We start from the raw sequence: 18,342 nt of genomic DNA, 5'->3' as shown, positions 1-18,342 counted from the left end.
GCTAATTAACCTTCTTTGGTTATCAGCCTAATGAAAGAGTGGAGTTGTTTAATATATTTAGTCCAGAAAACATGACAATATGTTCTTTGGAAGTTTTATTCTGTGGTGTGAAATTGCAAAAAATAATGATCTGACTTAAAAAGTTAGTCCTAACTTCACTTTTCATAGCTGTAATACTAAATATCCTGAGTTTACATAGGTTATAGTGATTTAAATTAACTTATGTGTGGGTGTGTGTTTGCATGTACACTTCACTTTTTATTGAAATTGTATTAGGATTGATGATAAGTGAATTATAGCAATGAGAACAAAATAAATTTGTTATTAATTTTAAAGTAGAAATTTAAAACAAGTATGAATATATCATAATTATCAGTACAGGAATGAAAGAAACAGCTAGTTGCATGTTATTTCTTAAAGGGCAGGGAAACATGGCCTTTGACAAAATATTTCATGATATATTTATAGGAAAGATAGAAATATTTGATAGTTTTATATAGTTCAGTAGAGTTAAAAAATGTATCTTGCCATTCTAGAAGGAGTTCTTTGGTGGTGGGCACTGGGCTCTTTCCTGTTTAACATACTATAAATGACTTGGGAGAGAATACTTAAATAATGCTACTCAAGTTCTTAGGGGACTGAAAGTAGGAAGAGATAACAGATGTGGTAGGATTATAGGTATATGGGGGGGAAATGATGAGTTAGTTCATAATCTACACTATAAACTTAACAAGATACTGTTAATTGCCAAACATGGGTTCAGAAAATACAACACTTCTATACTTATTTCTATATTGCTATTATTTAGAAAATGCAGTTAATTGCTGTATGGGTAAAACATAGCTAAACTTTGATGTGTAGGTAAAATATGTAGGTAAAGCATGCAGAGGTAAAAAAGTCCTGATTCCAGATCATTTTCTAATGAATGAGTAATGAACTGTCTTGAACCAGGACATAGATCATTCTGTTCTACTCCATGTCCTCAGGCAGCCTGTTCTTGCTTTAAAGGATTGACACATTGTAACATACCTGGTTGAGAAAGGCTAGGATGACTTCAATGATGATTCCAAGTGGAAGCATGGCTGAGAACCCATGGTATGGTCTTGCAATGTTTGAAGACCTTTTAATGTTTGAATGCTGTCATTGGGTTATGGAACAAAGTTTAATAAAGATTGGTGTAAATCATAATGTCATAGATTAAACGTAGGAAAAAAATTCCAACAAAATTTTGCCAAAATATAATGGAATTATTCAAAGTATTTTCTTTTTCTCTTCTGAAATGAAAGGTGTTCAAACATTTGGATATGGTTCAAATGATTAATGTATTCAGTAGAGATTAGGTAATATGAAGAACTTTCAGGCACTTTTCAACCCTTGGAAACTAAGAATTTATTATTTTACTTATTTTTCAGAATAAGGGTAAGGCAAATGACATTTATTGTACTTTGTAGCTTGCTTATGATTTAAAACATATATCAAAAATAAATTCACATTTCTTTTTATTCCCTTTACCTAGTAAAAAAAAAGTCTGGAAACAGTTCTCTGAAATATAGAAGTATTTTTAATAAAGTAATAAAAAACCTTACATCACAACTCATTACTTTAAACATGTTATCGTGTTTTTTAAAGATACTTCTAGATCTTCTCTTTCTTTTTCTAATTTACTCATCATCTGAAGGGAATTTGGAGTGATTTTTAGTTGAGAAATGCCAAGAGTTGGATAGTAAGATGAGTAAGCAGTGATTGTATATTTGTCTTACTTGAAGACAGTAGGAGTACAACTATAAGGAAAATTATTGATGTAGAGAATAAAGAAGCAGAAGCACTTGTTATTTCCTGTTTAGCTTCATTTTCTTTAAATTTCTTTTGGCTTCTCTTATTTTTCAAGTCTAATGATTAAATATCCTTATCAGAAAATTATTGATCAATATTTCACTCAAATTCAGTTGGAACTCGGTGCAGAAATTCTACCTTAAGTTCACCAGTCACTTCAAATGCTTTCATTTAATAAAGCTGTTAAAGAAAACTTCTTGGAGCCTGTGCTCCAATTTCAACCAATAGCACTATCTGTTGAATTTTAATTTGAGATGCAAAACTGGAATTTTATGAAAGAATTCATACCTCTTGACCATTGGGAACTGTAATTATAGCTCTAGAAAACATATAAGTCAAGTCATCTTTCCAATAACTAGTATCAACATATATTTCACTGTACTCTAAACAAAGAAAGATCATCTTCTATCATTAAAAACTTTTCTTATTTCCTATATCCAGTTTACTCAGTTATTACATGCAAACTTACTAAGTCATCTTGGCTCTCAGAAACCCAAGGAAAAGAGATTGTTATCTTAAACTTAAACATAATTTTCTTTTCTTTTTTTAAATCTCCCAATTAGTAATTTGTCTGGTATTCTTTGAATTGATCAGGCATTTCACTGATTCTCTTTTTAAATGCTTTAATAGTTATTAGAATGGGTTTCCCAGGTGGCGCTAGTAGTAAAGAACCAGCCTGCCAAAGCATGAGACTTAAGAGACATAGCTTCAAACCCTGGGTCAGTGGGTTCGATCCCTCAGTTGGGAAGATCCCCTGGAGGAGAGCATGGCAACCCACTCCAGAATTCTTCCCTGGAGAATTCCATGGACAGAGAAGACTGGCAGGCTACAGTCCACAGGGTCGGAATCGGACACAGTTGAAGCAACTTAGCATGCTCACAGGCAGAAGTGCTCATAGGTTCTGAAAAAATCTGAATATACTAGAATTGCATCATTTTGGACTATTTTGAAGATCTCTGTAAAAATTATCTAACCTCATAATCATAGATTACATTTTAAAGAATGTTTTATCTTCTTTCTTTCCCTATGTTAGCTCACTTTTTGAATTTTTAAAATCCTATATTCTATTTATATCAAAATAATTTAATTTAAAAAACAAAACATAGCACATGAATAAATGTGATTAAATAATTCAACTAGTTATACTTTGTGTTCTTTAACATATGAGTTGATATATTGATGAGTAGGTATAATTGTAGTAGAAAGCACTTGAAATTTCAATAATATTCAAATATAATTCAGTAATTTTCTTTTCATGAAAAATTATATTCAGATATATCCATTCATCCATCAGCACTTAGTTTTAAATATAATATATCCAAAATAGGTGCTTTCACTATGTTAAACTCTTATGATATGAGAACAATGATGTTTCTTGCATCTTTCTAGATGAGCTCTAAATCTAAATACATTTTGAACACCAGATTCATTGGTCCAGTAGTCAAAGTGGTTTGACACCTGTCAAATATTTTGAAATGCTGACATTTACTTTTATGTGAATGCTCACTATTAAGTTTGAGATTATATTTTATAATTTCAAGAAAAAGAACACATTCTAGAGTATCTATGTTCCTGTTTATTCACCAATTCCCTGTATCTAATATCTTCTGTGGGTCCATAAAATGACGAGAGACCATCATCCATATCCTCTCTTCAAGGTCAGCCACATCTATATAAGTTAGCGTATAGGTTTGTTCTGTTTTTTTTTTGTTTTTTTCCTTTCTTTCGCCAAAGTATAAATTAGAATGACATTAACGACTCATTTTGGAAATCCTTCAGGTTTCATAAGTGCACTACCTATACGAGAGGTATGAAATGAACACCCATTAAATCGTCTGCACGTGGTGTGTGGGTGTAGATCTTTTGTCATTGTAGCAACTGCAGCTTATCCAGTGATAATTTAATATTGTGATTATTTCAGTCTGTCACCAGTAACAATTGGATATACCCACCCTCTTTTTAGGTTACTGCAATAGGAGACTATAACAAAGGCAGTATCATCAGTTTTCAAATAATAGTGTCTTATAGGAAAAAGCAATTATCTCTCTGCCTCAGGGTAGGAATGAACCATCATATTCAAAGTTTAGTTAGACTTTACATCCTCCTGAGCTATGTTTAGTGTCTTGGAAAAAGAGACATGAAAGTAATTGTGTTAAGGGGTAAAAAAAGAAATTAGATATATTTTTAGGTTTCCTAAAGGCAAGTCTTTGGTATTTTTATTACTTTGATGTATACTATTGTGATTATTTATTTTAATATGCAAGTGCAAGACTATTTTCCACATCTAAGTATAAATTATTCTTGAATTAGTCATATCACTATTCAGTACCGATCATAAAATCTATTGTTAAAATGAAATCCACACAGGAAATAGAAGTTTCACGCATCAGTGTCAGTGCATTAATACTGCTCTTTGAAGCCTAGGATGTGCTTCTCAGGACGTTTCAGCCAAGTGCAGTTGTCGCGTACCCACTTCAGCAGTCGGAAATAGCCCTAAACTGCACCATGAGCACGGGATTTTATAGATCCCTCATGTTTTGTCTTCAATTTTTTTTTCAATATTGCATTGTAGCCCATAAACATGTTTCATATATAATGCAGTACACTTTAAATGGTTTAAAACCATTAAAATTCCAGAAATGTATGCCATTTTCTCTGTCTTCACACTCCCCCAGTTTGATAACATATTAATGGTATTGAACTTGCTTCTGTTACCATCCTTTTTAAATGTTCTTAATTGAATGTTAAAAATGCTTTGTTAGTAACCAGATTTTTATTTTAGTGTGTACTTATGTAATATTTTTCATGGTAAAAATATGTCTTTAATTTTATTCTATTTATAGTACTGATTCTAAATTTCTGAATTCCCATGAGGAGTAAAATACTCACAAAAATCCACTTAAGAAGGCATAATATATTTGAAGATTGAGAAGTTTTACTACAGACAATTGCAGTTTGAAAAAAAACAAAACAAAACAAATTTGATTTGTGTAAACATTAACATGTTTTGCTTTTTTCCTGCTTACATGTTCCACAAAATGTTTTGGAAGATATGTGGAATATATAAATTAAATTCAAAAATTGAATGAAAAAATTATTTTCTATTATTGTTGATAATGTATAATACAAATTACTTTCAATATCTTCTATTCTTTTAGTTACTTTTACTTCTATTATTCTACTATGCTCAATCGCCCAGTTGTGTTCAACTCTTTGTAACCCATTGAAAATACCCTGCCAGTCTCCTCTGTCCATGGAATTTTTCAAACAAGAATACTAGAGTGGTTGCCAGTTCCTCCTTCAGGGGGATCTTCCCCCTCCAGGGATCAAACCTGTGTCTCCTGCATTGGCAAGGTGGATTCTTTACTGCTGTGCCACCTGGGAAGCTTCATTATTCTACTATATTAATTTGAATCATGTAAGAATTTCAAATTGCTGCATTTAAGATTATTTATATCTGAAACACCTGATAGTTGACACTCAATCAATGTTTCTCTAAATCGAGACTAAAAAACTATCCTAATATTAATGTTTAAGTGAATTTAGTAGATTGATTTATTTCAGTTTTGTATAAATGTAGTTGTTAGTCTAATGTTAAAATGTCCCCTTACAAATTGTCAATTTTTGATACTAAAGAATAATAGTCATGAGTAAAGAGCAGATTACTATTTATTGAAAAAGTAATTAGCAAAAATAACCTATAATTCACGAGGCTATCAAGTGAAAGAAGAAAAACATAGTTATTCACATGATTTATATAATTACTCATAGCCCAACTGATTTTAAAAATATATTCTTTAAAAAATTCAGAATTGTCTTATTATTTGAAAACTTATAAAAGGAAAAGATTTTTAACTTAAGGAGAGAATCTTATAATTACTTTGTGGTTATATTGTTCTTATATCTGACTAGCTATTCTTTCTCACTTTAGCAAAACTGTCTTAGAATTAGGAGTGCTCCCACCCATATCAGACTCTTTATAAACACTAATGCATGAATATGACACCCTTAGAACCTATGTTTTAATTTAACATTGTGTATTCTTCATTGCAGACAAAACATGGATGCATACTCCTGAAGCTTTATCAAAACATTACATTCCCTATAATGCAAAGGTAAAATAGTTCCTATGGTATTATTGAATCTTATTTTGCTATAGCATTATTGCTAGTTTATGATTGATCTTAGAAAGATTGTTTATGCTTTGATATTTGTTAGTAGATAATCCCTGAAAAATCTTTGCATAAATAAATTTGGTAGCATATAATAAGGGAAGTTGTTTTACCTCCTAAATAAGTAGTCTTTTTATAATTTCTGTTTAAGTCACAAGTGTATTTTCTTCAAATGACTTTGGCTGTTGTTAAAATTTTTTGCAGTAGCATGGCCTATAAGAAACAAAATAACAAACAAGTTAGTTTCCTTTAAAAATGCTTAATGTGTCATTACACAGACAATTATAAAACTAGTCTGGAAATGAGCTTCAATTTTAATGAATGCAATTATAACACACAAAAAAGGGAGACAAACAGTGCTTAAATTATTAAGAAAACAGAGGAACAGTGCATATTTTGTATGAATCTTTTGTTCAAGTCCTGAATTTAAATAGATAAACAGAAATAATCCATACTCCATGCCTTAAAAGGTTTGATTCACTGCTGTTATTGGAAGACTGTCCAAATGAATGAATGCCATTTACAGAAACGTCTTTAAAGAAAGACGTTATTTTATAATTAATGAACACTAAACATAGAGTAGATTTCAGAGAAGTCTGTTTAAATTTGGAAGAGACAGAAGTGAATTTTAAAGAGTTGTATTTGGGAATAAGAGAGTGGGCCAGACTTAAGCAACTTCAGAAATGGCAGGGGAGGAAATAGAAAATGGTAAAATTATTTTTATAAACAGTGAACAGTGGATTAGTGGTATATAAAGATATTAGTAATGAAGAACTATTTCAGGAAAATTTTTCTGAAAAAATTACTGAATGGAGAGCTCTATGGGAAACCTCTAAAGCACTGATCTGAGTCTGAATCAGCAGGAAGCAGTATTTAAAAGGCCATCTAGAAGAAATTCTTCTAGAGGGTTGCTCAGCAGTGAGCTTTCTAGCATGCAGCAACTATATGTTTTCTGCTTGACTGTGCAGCAAAGAAAATGCTCAAAAATGCTTTCTCTGTAAAACTAACATACTGGAAATCACTGCGATGCTCATGAATTCCCCTGTAAAGTTAACATGAGGATTGATTGCCATGAATTAGCATGAAAAGTTTACTTAACAGCTTAAAAGAAAAAAAAAAAAAAAAGTTAATATTACCCATCTCTTCCACAGATATTCCTCATGTTAGCTATTGCTACACTGCATGAAATCCTCTTAGAAAAAAATTTAATGTAGAAAACTATTATAACTTTAAAGCCCATGCTCAATTTTTTTTTCTGTTATCAATCATAATAGAATTATATCCTTCATGTGAAAGCACCAGACATTATTCACTTTTATAAACAATTGAAGTACCTCATTTTAAAAACTAGTTTATAAAGGATTGGAAAAATTTTACTGTAATTAGAGCTATCATTAACTCTTTGCATTGTGACGATGGCAATCCGCCTGTCTACATGGCTAAGTTGCCTGTGCTGATTCATGGGCCCGTAACAATGGTAAGACATCCACACAAAGCAGAGGGGCCAGCAACATCGTCCACACTGGGGTCAGTCAAATGTGGAAGAGCAGGTTGCTTCCATTCCTTCTCGTGTGGTCTCCTGAATGAGACCATGTGGACCAAGTAGCATTAAAAGTATTTGAAGAACATTATTTTTTTCTGAATTTCCTTCTCTGTGGCACTTTAAAGATTGATTATTTACTAGTTGTTTTTGAAAATGTTTTCTGTCTCTTCTTAGAGTAGATGTCACTTGCAAAGCAAATCTGTGTCCATAGGAAATACTTTGGGGCAACAAAAGTAAAAAACAGAATCTATAACCAGATTGCCTTCGTTTAATCTTGACTCCAACACTAACTAGCTGTGTAGTTTGGGGCAAATTATTAACTTAACTATGTCTATGGTTGTTAATCGGTAAATAGGGATAAGAGTAATTTTTCAATTAGAATTGTTATAGATAGAAAGGTGTTATATGAAGTCTTAAAACAGTATCTGAAATAAAATAACTACTACTCGTAAATGGTAGCAATCATTAATTTATCTTTTTTAATGTTTCACTGGCCTTACCAAAGTGCCTGTCTCACTCTAGTTGTTCAGTAGGTATATATTTTATGAATTGATGCATAATAACGTATCCAAGATAATTACAAAATTGTTATATTTCATTGAGTCTCAAAATATGCCAGGCACGGTTCTGGTGTATTTTTACATGATTTATTATTAATATAATGATTATTAATGTTATCATCACTTTACAAAAAAGAAAACTAAGGATTAAAATTTAAATATTATGACTGTTGTCACAGGGCTTCTCACGGGGCTCAGTTGTAAAGAATCCACCTGCTAAGGCAGGAGACACGGGTTTGATAACTGGGTCAGGAAGATCCCTTGGAGAAGGAAATGGCAACCCACTCCAGTATTATAGCCTGGGAAATCCCATGGCTAGAAGGGCCTGGCAGGCTACAGTCCATGTTGTCTCAAAAGGGTCAAACATGACTCAGAGACTAAATAACAACAAAAACAACAGAATTATCACAAACCTAGTAAGCAGAGCCAGGCTTTAAAAAACTGAAGTCAATATAACTTCAAAGATTTGCTTCTTTTTCTGTATGTCATCAGTCAATTCAGTCTCTCAGTCTTTGTGACCCCATGGACTGCAGCATGCCAGGCTTCCCTGTCCATCACCAACTCCCAGAGCTTGCTCAAACTCATGTTCATTAGGTGGGTGATGCCATCCAACCATCTCATCCTCTGTCATCCCCTTCTCTTCCTGCCTTCAATCTTGCCCAGCATCAGGGTCTTTTCCAGTGAGTCAGTTTTTCACATCAAGTGGGCAAAGTATTGGAGCTTCAGCTTCAGCATCAGTCCTTCCAATGAATATTCAGGATTAATACCTTTAGGATTGACTAGTTTGATCTCCTTGCTGTCTAAAGGACTCTTAAGAGTCCTCTTCAACACCATAATTCAAAAGCATCATTCTTCCGTGTTCAGCTTTCTTTATAATCTGACTCTCACATCCATACATGACTCCTGGAAAAACCATAGCTTTGACTAGACCTTTGTCGGCAAAGTAATGCCTCTGCTTTTTAATATGCTGTCTAGGTTGGTCATAGCTTTTCTTCCAAGGAGAAAGTGTCTTTTAATTTCCTGGTGGCTGCAATCACCATCTGCAGTGATTTTGGAGCCCAAGAAAATAAAGGCTGTCACTGTTTCCATTGTTTCCCCATCTATTTACCATGAAGTGATGGGACCAGATGCCATGATCTTAGTTTTTTGGATGTTGAGTTTTAGGCCAGCTTTTTCACTCTCCTCTTTCACTTTCATCGAGAGGCTCTTTAGTTCTTCTTCACTTTCTGCCCTAAGGATGGTGTTATCTGTATCTGAGGTTACTGATATTTCTCCCAGGAATCTTGATTCCATCTAGTGCTTCATACAGTCTGGTATTTCACATGATGTACTCTGCATATAAGTTAAATAAGCAGGGTGACAATACACAGCCTTGACGTACTCCTTCCCCGATTTGGAACCAGTCTGTTGTTCCATGTCCAGTTCTTACTGTTGTTTCTTGACCTGCATACAGATTTCTCAGGATGCAGGTAAGGTGGTCTAGTATTCCCATATCTTTAAAAATTTTCCACAGTTTGTTGTGATCCACACAGTCAAAGTCTTTGGCATAGTCAATGAAGCAGAAGTAGATGTATTTATGGAACTCTCCTGCTTTTTCTATGAATCAACAGATGTTGGCAATTTGATCTCTGTTTCCTCTGCCTTTTCCAGATCCAGATTGAACATCTGGAAGCTCTCAGTTCATGTAATGTTGAAGTCTCACTTGAAGAATTTTAAGCATTAATTTTGAACATTAATTTACTAGAGTGTGAGATGAGTGCAACTGTGAGGTAGTTTGAGCATTCTTTGGCATTGCCTTTCTTTGGGATTGGAATGTATCCATAACACTTCATTATTCATTAGTTCATTAAATGACTGGTATGTATAAGGTACTATTGCTAAAACTTGACTGAATGTTGGTGAAGTTTGAGAGCTATATTACATAGCTGATATATTCTTATAGAGCTTAATGTCATAGGGAAATAATCTTTTTAAAAAACTCACATAAAAGGCAATCTTGTTCTTTCCCATTCAAGTCACACTTAATAGAATGCTATGGAAATTCATAGAGTGGTAGTCATTCCTATTTTATGTAAGGAGGAGTGAGGTAGGGTTTCCAAGGGTCAAAACAAGAGTGGAATGACCATTTCAAGCTGAGACATCTGGAAGAGGATGAGCTCTGTCAAGATGGCCTAAAGCCATCAAAATGACAAGAGTTGTGCTGGATATAAAATACTAATGCTGGTAAAGTACTTTGTCAGTCAAGGTTCCATCTAAAACACGGAACTAGTAGAATGTACCACCACCGCCCCCCGACACACACCCCCCACCACCACCACGCACACATATAAACACATTTATTTCAAGATATGGGTTACACAATTGGGGATGGGATTCTGGCCAGCCAGGCATCTGCAATCTGTAATGAAGACCCTAAGAAAGCACAGGCAGAAAACTGCTGGGCAGGAACTGGAGCCTACCACAGGTAGAATTTCTTTCTCCAGGAACATAGCAGGATGGTTAGGCTCTGTTAAGACCTTTAAATTGGTTCTATCAAGCCCAACCAGTTAATCCAGAATAAGTTCCTTTACATAAAGTCAATGATTATAGATGTTATTCATATCTACAAAATAAAGTGAGAGTTGCTCAGTTGTCTCCGACTCTTTGTGACCCCATGGACTTGGAGTCCTTGGAGTTCTCCAGGCCAGAATACTGGAGTGGGTAGCCATTCCCTTCCCCAGGGCATCTTTCCAACCCAGGGATTGAACCCAGGTCTCCCACATTGCAGGCAGGTTCTTTACAAGATGAGCTGCCAGAGAAGCCTGATCTACAAAATAACTTGATGGCAACTCCTAGACTAGTATTTTATTGAATAACTGGATAGTATAACCTGGTGAAGTTAATGCATAACCCTGACCATCAGAAGTACTAATGATGGACAAGGCCTTACAGATGAGTTGAGAAGGCTTTCAATAGCAGGAGAAGCAGTTTGTATAGTGAACTAATCAAATAGGAGTTTAGGAATATAAATCTATGGAGATCTGAAAGTTTATTTGGATTGAGAGAGAAAGGATGACATTAACTTCTTATAAAGTTATTTTAATGGTACAAGGAAATATTTCCAACTTTATATAGAGTAGTAGATAAGCATATAGTGGAAAATAAAGATGTGCTAAATATTCCTGGGAGAGAATTGATGCAACCAAGGAATAATTTGTTTATGGGGAAGAAAAAAATATATATCTTCATTCTGTCTGAGAGAATGATCGTATCGCTAAATGGTTCCTATCACTTCGTTTTTGGCAACCACTGGTTACAAATTAATCTGATAAATTTAGCAGAGCTGTTTAAGAATTACAATTCTTCCTGGGGAAATATGTAATAATATTTAATGTTTTAAGTTTGAAAGTATTAGTTTTCTACGTTTATATTCTAATTCTCTTAGTTTCTTTTTTAGGAACGTATTTTAGTTCCACATTATTTCATTTTATCTAATATTGTATATCAAATACTCATTTAATAGTCATAGTATACCTATTTCAGATCATATATAGATATAAAATATAGTAGTTGGCTTCAAAAGTTTTTTGTTTTAATGTAGCATTCATTAGTCTTCTTTTCTTTGTTTTTGTTGTTGTTTTTATGAGCAATGACAGCATTAATACTAATCATTGGGAATTCTACATATTTCCTATGTACCCTGTAGTGATATTTCTCAAATTGAACATTATGTTCTGTGAAAAAAATTTGGTCATAAAATCAATGCAGTGGGTCATGTAGGTATGCAATTAAAATTGAAATAGGATAAGCCAGAGAGAGAAAAAAAGAAAGTTTCAGAATGCAAAGGTAAACATCAATTTACTCAGGAAAATCATGGTTCATAATCTTATTGAGAGTTTGAAAGCCACTGCCTTTAAACAGTAACCTGCCTATCAGTTCAGTTCAGTTCAGTCGCTCAGTCATGTCTGACTCTTTGCGACCCCATGAATCACAGCATGCCAGGCCTCCCTGTCCATCACCAACTCCCGGAGTTCACTCAGACTCACGTCCATCGAGTCGGTGATGCCATCTAGCCATCTCATCTTCTGTCATCCCCTTCTCCTCCTGCCCCCAATCCCTCCCAGCATCAGGGTCTTTTCCAATGAGTCAACTCTTCGCATGAGGTGGCCAAAGTATTGGAGTTTCAGCTTTAGCATCATTCCTTCCCAAGAAATCCCAGGGCTGATCTCCTTTAGGATGGACTGGTTGGATCTCCTTGCAGTCCAAGGGACTCTCAAGAGTCTTCAACACCACAGTTCAAAAGCATCAATTCTTCGGTGCTCAGCTTTCTTCACAGTCCAACTCTCACATCCATACATGACCACTGGAAAAACCATAGCCTTGACTAGACAAAACTTTGTTGGCAAAGTAATGTCTCTGCTTTTGAATATGCTGTCTAGGTTGGTCATAACTTTCCTTCCAAGGAGTAAGCGTCTTTTAATTTCATGGCTGCAATCACCATCTGCAGTGATTTTGGAGCCCAAAAAATAAAGTCTGATACTGTTTCCACTGTTTCTCCATCTATATCCCATGAAGTGATGGGACCAGATGCCGTGATCTTCATTTTCTGAATGTTGAGCTTTAAGCCAACTTTTTCACTCTCCTCTTTCACTTTCATCAAGAGGCCTTTTAGTTCCTCTTCACTTTCTGCCATAAGGGTGGTGTCATCTGCATATCTGAGGTTATTGATATTTCTCCCAGCAATCTTGATTCCAGCTTGTGCTTCTTCCAGTCCAGCGTTTCTCATGATGTACTCTGCATATAAGTTAAATAAGCAGGGTGACAATATACAGCCTTGACATACTCCTTTTCCTATTTGGAACCAGTCTGTTGTTCCATGTCAAGTTCTAACTGTTGCTTCCTGACCTGCATATAGGTTTCTCAAGAGGCAGATCAGGTGATCTGGTATTCCCAGCTCTTTCAGCATTTTCCATAGTTATTGTGATCCACACAGTGAAAGGCTTTGGTAGAGTCAATAAAGCAGAAATAGATGTTTTTCTGGAACTCTCTTGCTTTTTCCATGATCCAGCAGATGTTGGCAACTTGATCTCAGGTTCCTCTGCCTTTTCTAAAACCAGCTTGAACACCTGCCTATAGGTAGGACTAAAGACTTTACCAGCTTTAACTATAAATTTTGAAAGAATAATGAAGAGGGGGAGTTTCTTAACAGAACAATTAATTTTTAATAGAAGACATGCTTTTTTTATAAGTTTAACCACATGTCCTCATTGAATATGATGTCTTAACATGATTTCTGAAACGCACGTACTAACATGGTAGGAATAATAGAAACATATGGTAAAGTGTAAATATAGATTCATTTGTGCATATGTACTTATTCATTTGAATTGAACTCCTAATTTATTCCAGGTTCTGACTGAGACAATAGGAATTGATTAGTGAACCAAATAGATAAGATCCTGGCTTCCTGGGATTCACATATAATAAGCAAAATAATAAGACTTCTTTAAGAGACAGCTAATAAGGAAACAATGTGTGTATTTTATTGATGCAGTGTTAGTGTTTTTTATTAAGCATACTACATATTATGTAGGAAATACTTATTCATATAAATAATGTAGTATTAACACAGTATTTTAATTATTAATACAGTATGCCAGACTGTAGTTATTACTATGTAGAAAAGTAAAGCAAAATGTTGAGGGTTGGGAGAAGTGGGAAAGAGGGTACTGTGTTACATGAAGTGGTCAGGGAAGGTCTCCGAAGAGGGCAGAAGCCTAACGGAAGTGAGGGAGTGAGGCCTGTGGCTGCATTTGCAGGACAGCTGTCACGGGCTAGGTAGGACCAGGTTTGCCTAGCCAAGGACTAGCCAGGCCCCAGATGGTGGAACTCAGTGGATTACAGAGAATAACAGTAAATACATGTGGAGTAGAGCAGGAAAGTCAGAGTATGTCCTATAGTTCTTGAGGGCTCAGACCATGCTACCCACAAATATGCCACTTGATTCGTTTAAATAAAAGTTACTTAAAAAATCACAACACAGGAGGGACACCCTAACCCTCCTTTCTGTCTCCCTGAAAGCACTGAATAAATCTCTGGTGTTAAAGGTAGGTCCCGCCTGCCTGCATCTGAAGGTGGAAGGGCACCCATATTACCAGAAATAGGGGACTTAGAGGAGGAGCCTATATACACAAACCTCGTTACTGCTTTAATACCATAAGCCCAACTTCTGTTTAGATTCTTCACTAACTGATTCTTCTTTGTCCTGTTAGTAGCTCACAAATTTATTGTTTGTTTGTCTAAAAAATATGAAAGTATAAAAACTGCCTGCTGTGGACACTTTTTAAGTCTGATCCTATTTTTGAGACCTCATTGTACATGAATCTGTCTTGTATTAATTCTATTATTAGTCCAGCAACAAGAATTCAAGAAAGGTAGAGGGGGGAAATTTCCACCTCTCCAGCGTTGGTCACTGTAAAATTTGAGAAACACTCAATTTAGAGAGTTTTGAGAGAAAGAGTAACAAGAAGTGAAAGAAGCTTTTAACAGAAATTAGCTGTAAGAGGCAGGGGTGAACACACATCAGGAGTCCAGTGGAGAGGTCCACTCAAGGAAAGTAACTGTGGCTTGATGCTGGGTAGGAGCTGAAGGAGAAGAGTAGTGGGCATCTGAGTATATTTTGAAGGCAAAGCTGATGGGCTCTATAGGTGGATAATGGATTAGCTTTCTGTTGCTGTTATAATTGGAGAAGGCAATGGCACCCCACTCCAGTACTCTTGCCTGGAAAATCCCATGGATGGAGGAGCCTGGAAGGCTGCAGTCCATGGGGTCACTGAGGGTCGGACATGACTGAGTGACTTCACTTTCACTTTTCACTTTCATGCATTGGAGAAGGAAATGGCAACCCACTCCAGTGTTCTTGCCTGGAGAATCCCAGGAACGGGGGATCCTGGTGGGCTGCCGTCTATGGGGTCACACAGAGTCAGACACGATTGAAGTGACTTAGCAGCAACAGCTGTTATAATTAGAACATTTAAGTGTAAATTTAGAGGTAATTTTTGACCACCCTTAAGGAAGACTATGGGACTTGCCTGGTGGCTAAGACAGTAAGGAATCTACCTGCAATTCAGGAGACCCAGATTTGATCCCTGAGTCAGGAAGATCTCCTGGAGAAGAGAATGCCTACCCATTCCAGTTATTCTTGTCTGGAGAATTCCATGGACAGAGGAGCCTGGCGGACTTAAGTCCATGACTACAGTCCATGGGGACGCAAAGGAAGACTGTAGTTTTCCATTCCTCCCATCTTTTGGTGGGACGGCTAAACTGTCCTTTCTATAAAAATGTGAAATATTGGGAAACTTTTAATGAACTTATTATTCTGTTGGTGTGAGATAGTCATTTCTCACATGAAGAATTATGATATCATTCATGAAAAACATTTATTTTTTAAATGCTTTATTCTAAAATATATAAATGTCTCCAAAAAGGATGATGTATTTCTCTTTTTATGAAATACCTAGCTCTGTCAAAGAATCTAAAACTGTGGTTGTAGAGAGATTATACTACTTTGCACCATATGGCAGGAAAGAGTCAGCATTCCTTGATTATCTGCTTACTGTGTTCCAAGGTCTGAAAGTGAATGAATCCAAAGCACACAGAAACATGGATCTTGACCTTAAAACATTATGACTTCCTTGGAGAGAGAGAGCATGAAACAAAAGGTTTGGAAGAAAACTAAATAAATGATGACCAACAAGTAACACACTAAGGTCAAAGAGAGGTTTTAAAAAGAAAGACTGTCACATTTCATTGATTTTTAGAGCTATCATGATTTCATATATGAAGCACACATTATTTGACTCTTGGTGTGTTTGACAAGAGAGAAGACTCAGCTGAACTGTGACCCTCTAGATCTTCCTCACTTAGTGAGTTGTGTAGTTTCTAACCAGGCTTTTTCAATCATCACAGCCTGATCTCCCTCAGCATTTATAGCCTGTAAGCTCTTGCTTGGCTTAAAAACAAAAACAACAACAACAAAACCAGAAGGAAAACAACAAAGAACAAAAAACAGATGAAATCTCAGATATGACAGTGGTTAGAACCTGTGTATACTAACGCTGAGTTAGTTGAAAGCCGTATCTTAAGCCACTTAAGTTTGAAACTTCTAGCTAAATGTATGCAATAGTCATTGATATGGGGAAATTAAAATCTAGATTTGTGGTATTGGTATGCTCAGTTGCAGCCCAATAACTCCATTAATGCTATCAATTTAATAGACACATAGTAGCTGCAGTGATTGGAACAGCCACTTCTCAAACTTTTTTGTTGTTCAGTAGCTAAGCCATGTCTGAAGCTTTGTGACCCCATGGACTGCAGCATGCCAGGCTTCCCTGTCTTTCACCATTTCCAGAGTTTGCTCAAACTCATGTCCACTGGGTCAGTGATGCCATCCAACTATCTCATCCTCTGTTGCCCCCTTGTCCTCCTGCCCTCCATCTTTCCCAGCATCAGGGTCTTTTCCAATGACTCAACTCTTTGCATCAGTTGGCAAACTATTGAAGCTTCAGCTTCAGCATCAGTCCTTCCAATAAATATTCAAGGTTGATTGACTTTATGATTGACTGCTTTGATCACCTTGCTGTCCAAGGGACTCTCAAGAGTCTTCTCCAATACCACAATTCAAAAGCCATCAATTCTTTGGTTCTCAGCCTTTTTTATGGTCCAACTCTCACATCCATATGTGACGATTGGAGAAACCATAGCTTTGACTATTTGGGCTTTTCTGGAAAAGTGATCTCTCTGCTTTTTAATATGCTGTCTAATTTTGTCATAGCTTTTCCTTCAAGAAGCAAGAATCTGTTAATTTCATGGCTGCAGTCACCATTTGCAGTGATTTTGGACCCAAGAAAATAAAGTTTGTCACTATTTCCATTTTTCCCATCTACAATGCTAAGATATGTTCAAACTACCTCACAATTGCACTCATCTCACACACTAGCAAAGCCATGGTCAAAATTCTCCAAGCCAGGCTTCAATAGTACATGAACCATGAACTTCCAAATGTGCAAGCTAGATTTAGAAAAGGCAGAGGAATCAAATATCAAAGTGCCAAAATCTGCTGGATCATCGCAAAAGAGAGTTCCAGAAAGACATCTATTTCTGCTTTTATTGGCTATGCCAAAGCCTTCGACTGTGTGGATCACAACAAACTGTGAAAAATTCTTAAATAGATGGGAATAGCAGACTACAAGACCTGCTTGCTGAAAAATCTGTATGAAGGTCAAGAAGCAACAGTTAGAACTGGACATGGAACAACAGACTGGTTCCAAATTGGGAAAGGAGTATGTCAAGGCTGTATATTGTTACCCTGTTTATTTAACTTATATGCAAAGTACATCATGTGAAATGCTGGACTGGATGAAGCACAAGCTGGAATCAAGATTCCTGGGAGCAATATCAGTAACCTCAGATATGCAGATGACACCACCCTTATGGCAGAATTGAAGAACTAAAGAGCCTCTTGATGAAAGTGAAAGAGGAGAGTGGAAAAGTTGGCTTAAAACTTAACATTCAGAAAACAAAAATCATGGCATTTCGTCCCATCACTTCATGGCAAATTACATGGGAAAACAATGGAAACAGTGACAGACTTTATTTTTGGGGCTCCAAAATCCCTGCAGATGGTGACTGCAGCCATGACATTAAAAGACCCTTATTCCTTGGAAGAAAAGTTATGACCAACCTAGACAGCATATTAAAAAGCAGAGACATTACTTTGCCAACAAACAACAGTACAACAGATGTACTCTCAAAGCTATGGTTCCAGTAGTTGTGTGTGGATGTGAGAGTTGGACTATAAAGAAAGCTGAGCACCGAAGAACTGATGCTTTTGATCTGTGGTGTTGGAGAAGACTCTTGAGAGTACTTGGACAGCAAGGAGATTCAACCAGTCCATCCTAAAGGAAATGAGTCCTGAATATTCATTGGAAGGACTGATGTTTAAGCTGAAACTCCAATACTTTGGCCACCTGATGTGAAGAACTGACCTATTTGCAAAGACCCTGATGCTGGGAATGATTGAAGCTGGGAGGAGAAGTGGATGACAGAGGATGAGATGGTTGGATGGCATCACCAACTTGATGGACATGAGTTTGAGTAAGCTCCAAGAGTTGGTGATGGACAGGGAAGCTTGGCGTACTGCAGTCCATGTGGTTTCAGGGTCAGACACAGTTGAGAAACTGAACTGAACTGAACT

At 36.0% G+C, this 18,342-nt stretch overlaps 1 protein-coding gene across 4 annotated transcripts in view; it reads left to right on the top strand.

Moving 5' to 3' along the window:
• GULP1 (GULP PTB domain containing engulfment adaptor 1) overlaps positions 1–18,342 on the top strand; it is a 340,099-nt gene that overhangs the window by 208,968 nt on the left and 112,789 nt on the right. For all 4 annotated transcript variants that reach the window (XM_044932616.2, XM_044932614.2, XM_025273621.3 and 1 more), the window contains one exon: positions 5,887–5,948. In XM_044932616.2, coding sequence (XP_044788551.2) covers positions 5,887–5,948 — 62 coding nt within the window. The remainder of the gene's footprint in view (positions 1–5,886; positions 5,949–18,342) is intronic.

The sequence above is a fragment of the Bubalus bubalis genome, chromosome 2, assembly GCF_019923935.1.
Source record: "Bubalus bubalis isolate 160015118507 breed Murrah chromosome 2, NDDB_SH_1, whole genome shotgun sequence".
Classification (NCBI taxonomy): Eukaryota; Metazoa; Chordata; class Mammalia; order Artiodactyla; family Bovidae; genus Bubalus; species Bubalus bubalis.
Note: the sequence above shows the minus strand (reverse complement) of the source record. Positions and strands in the feature narration are given on the sequence as shown.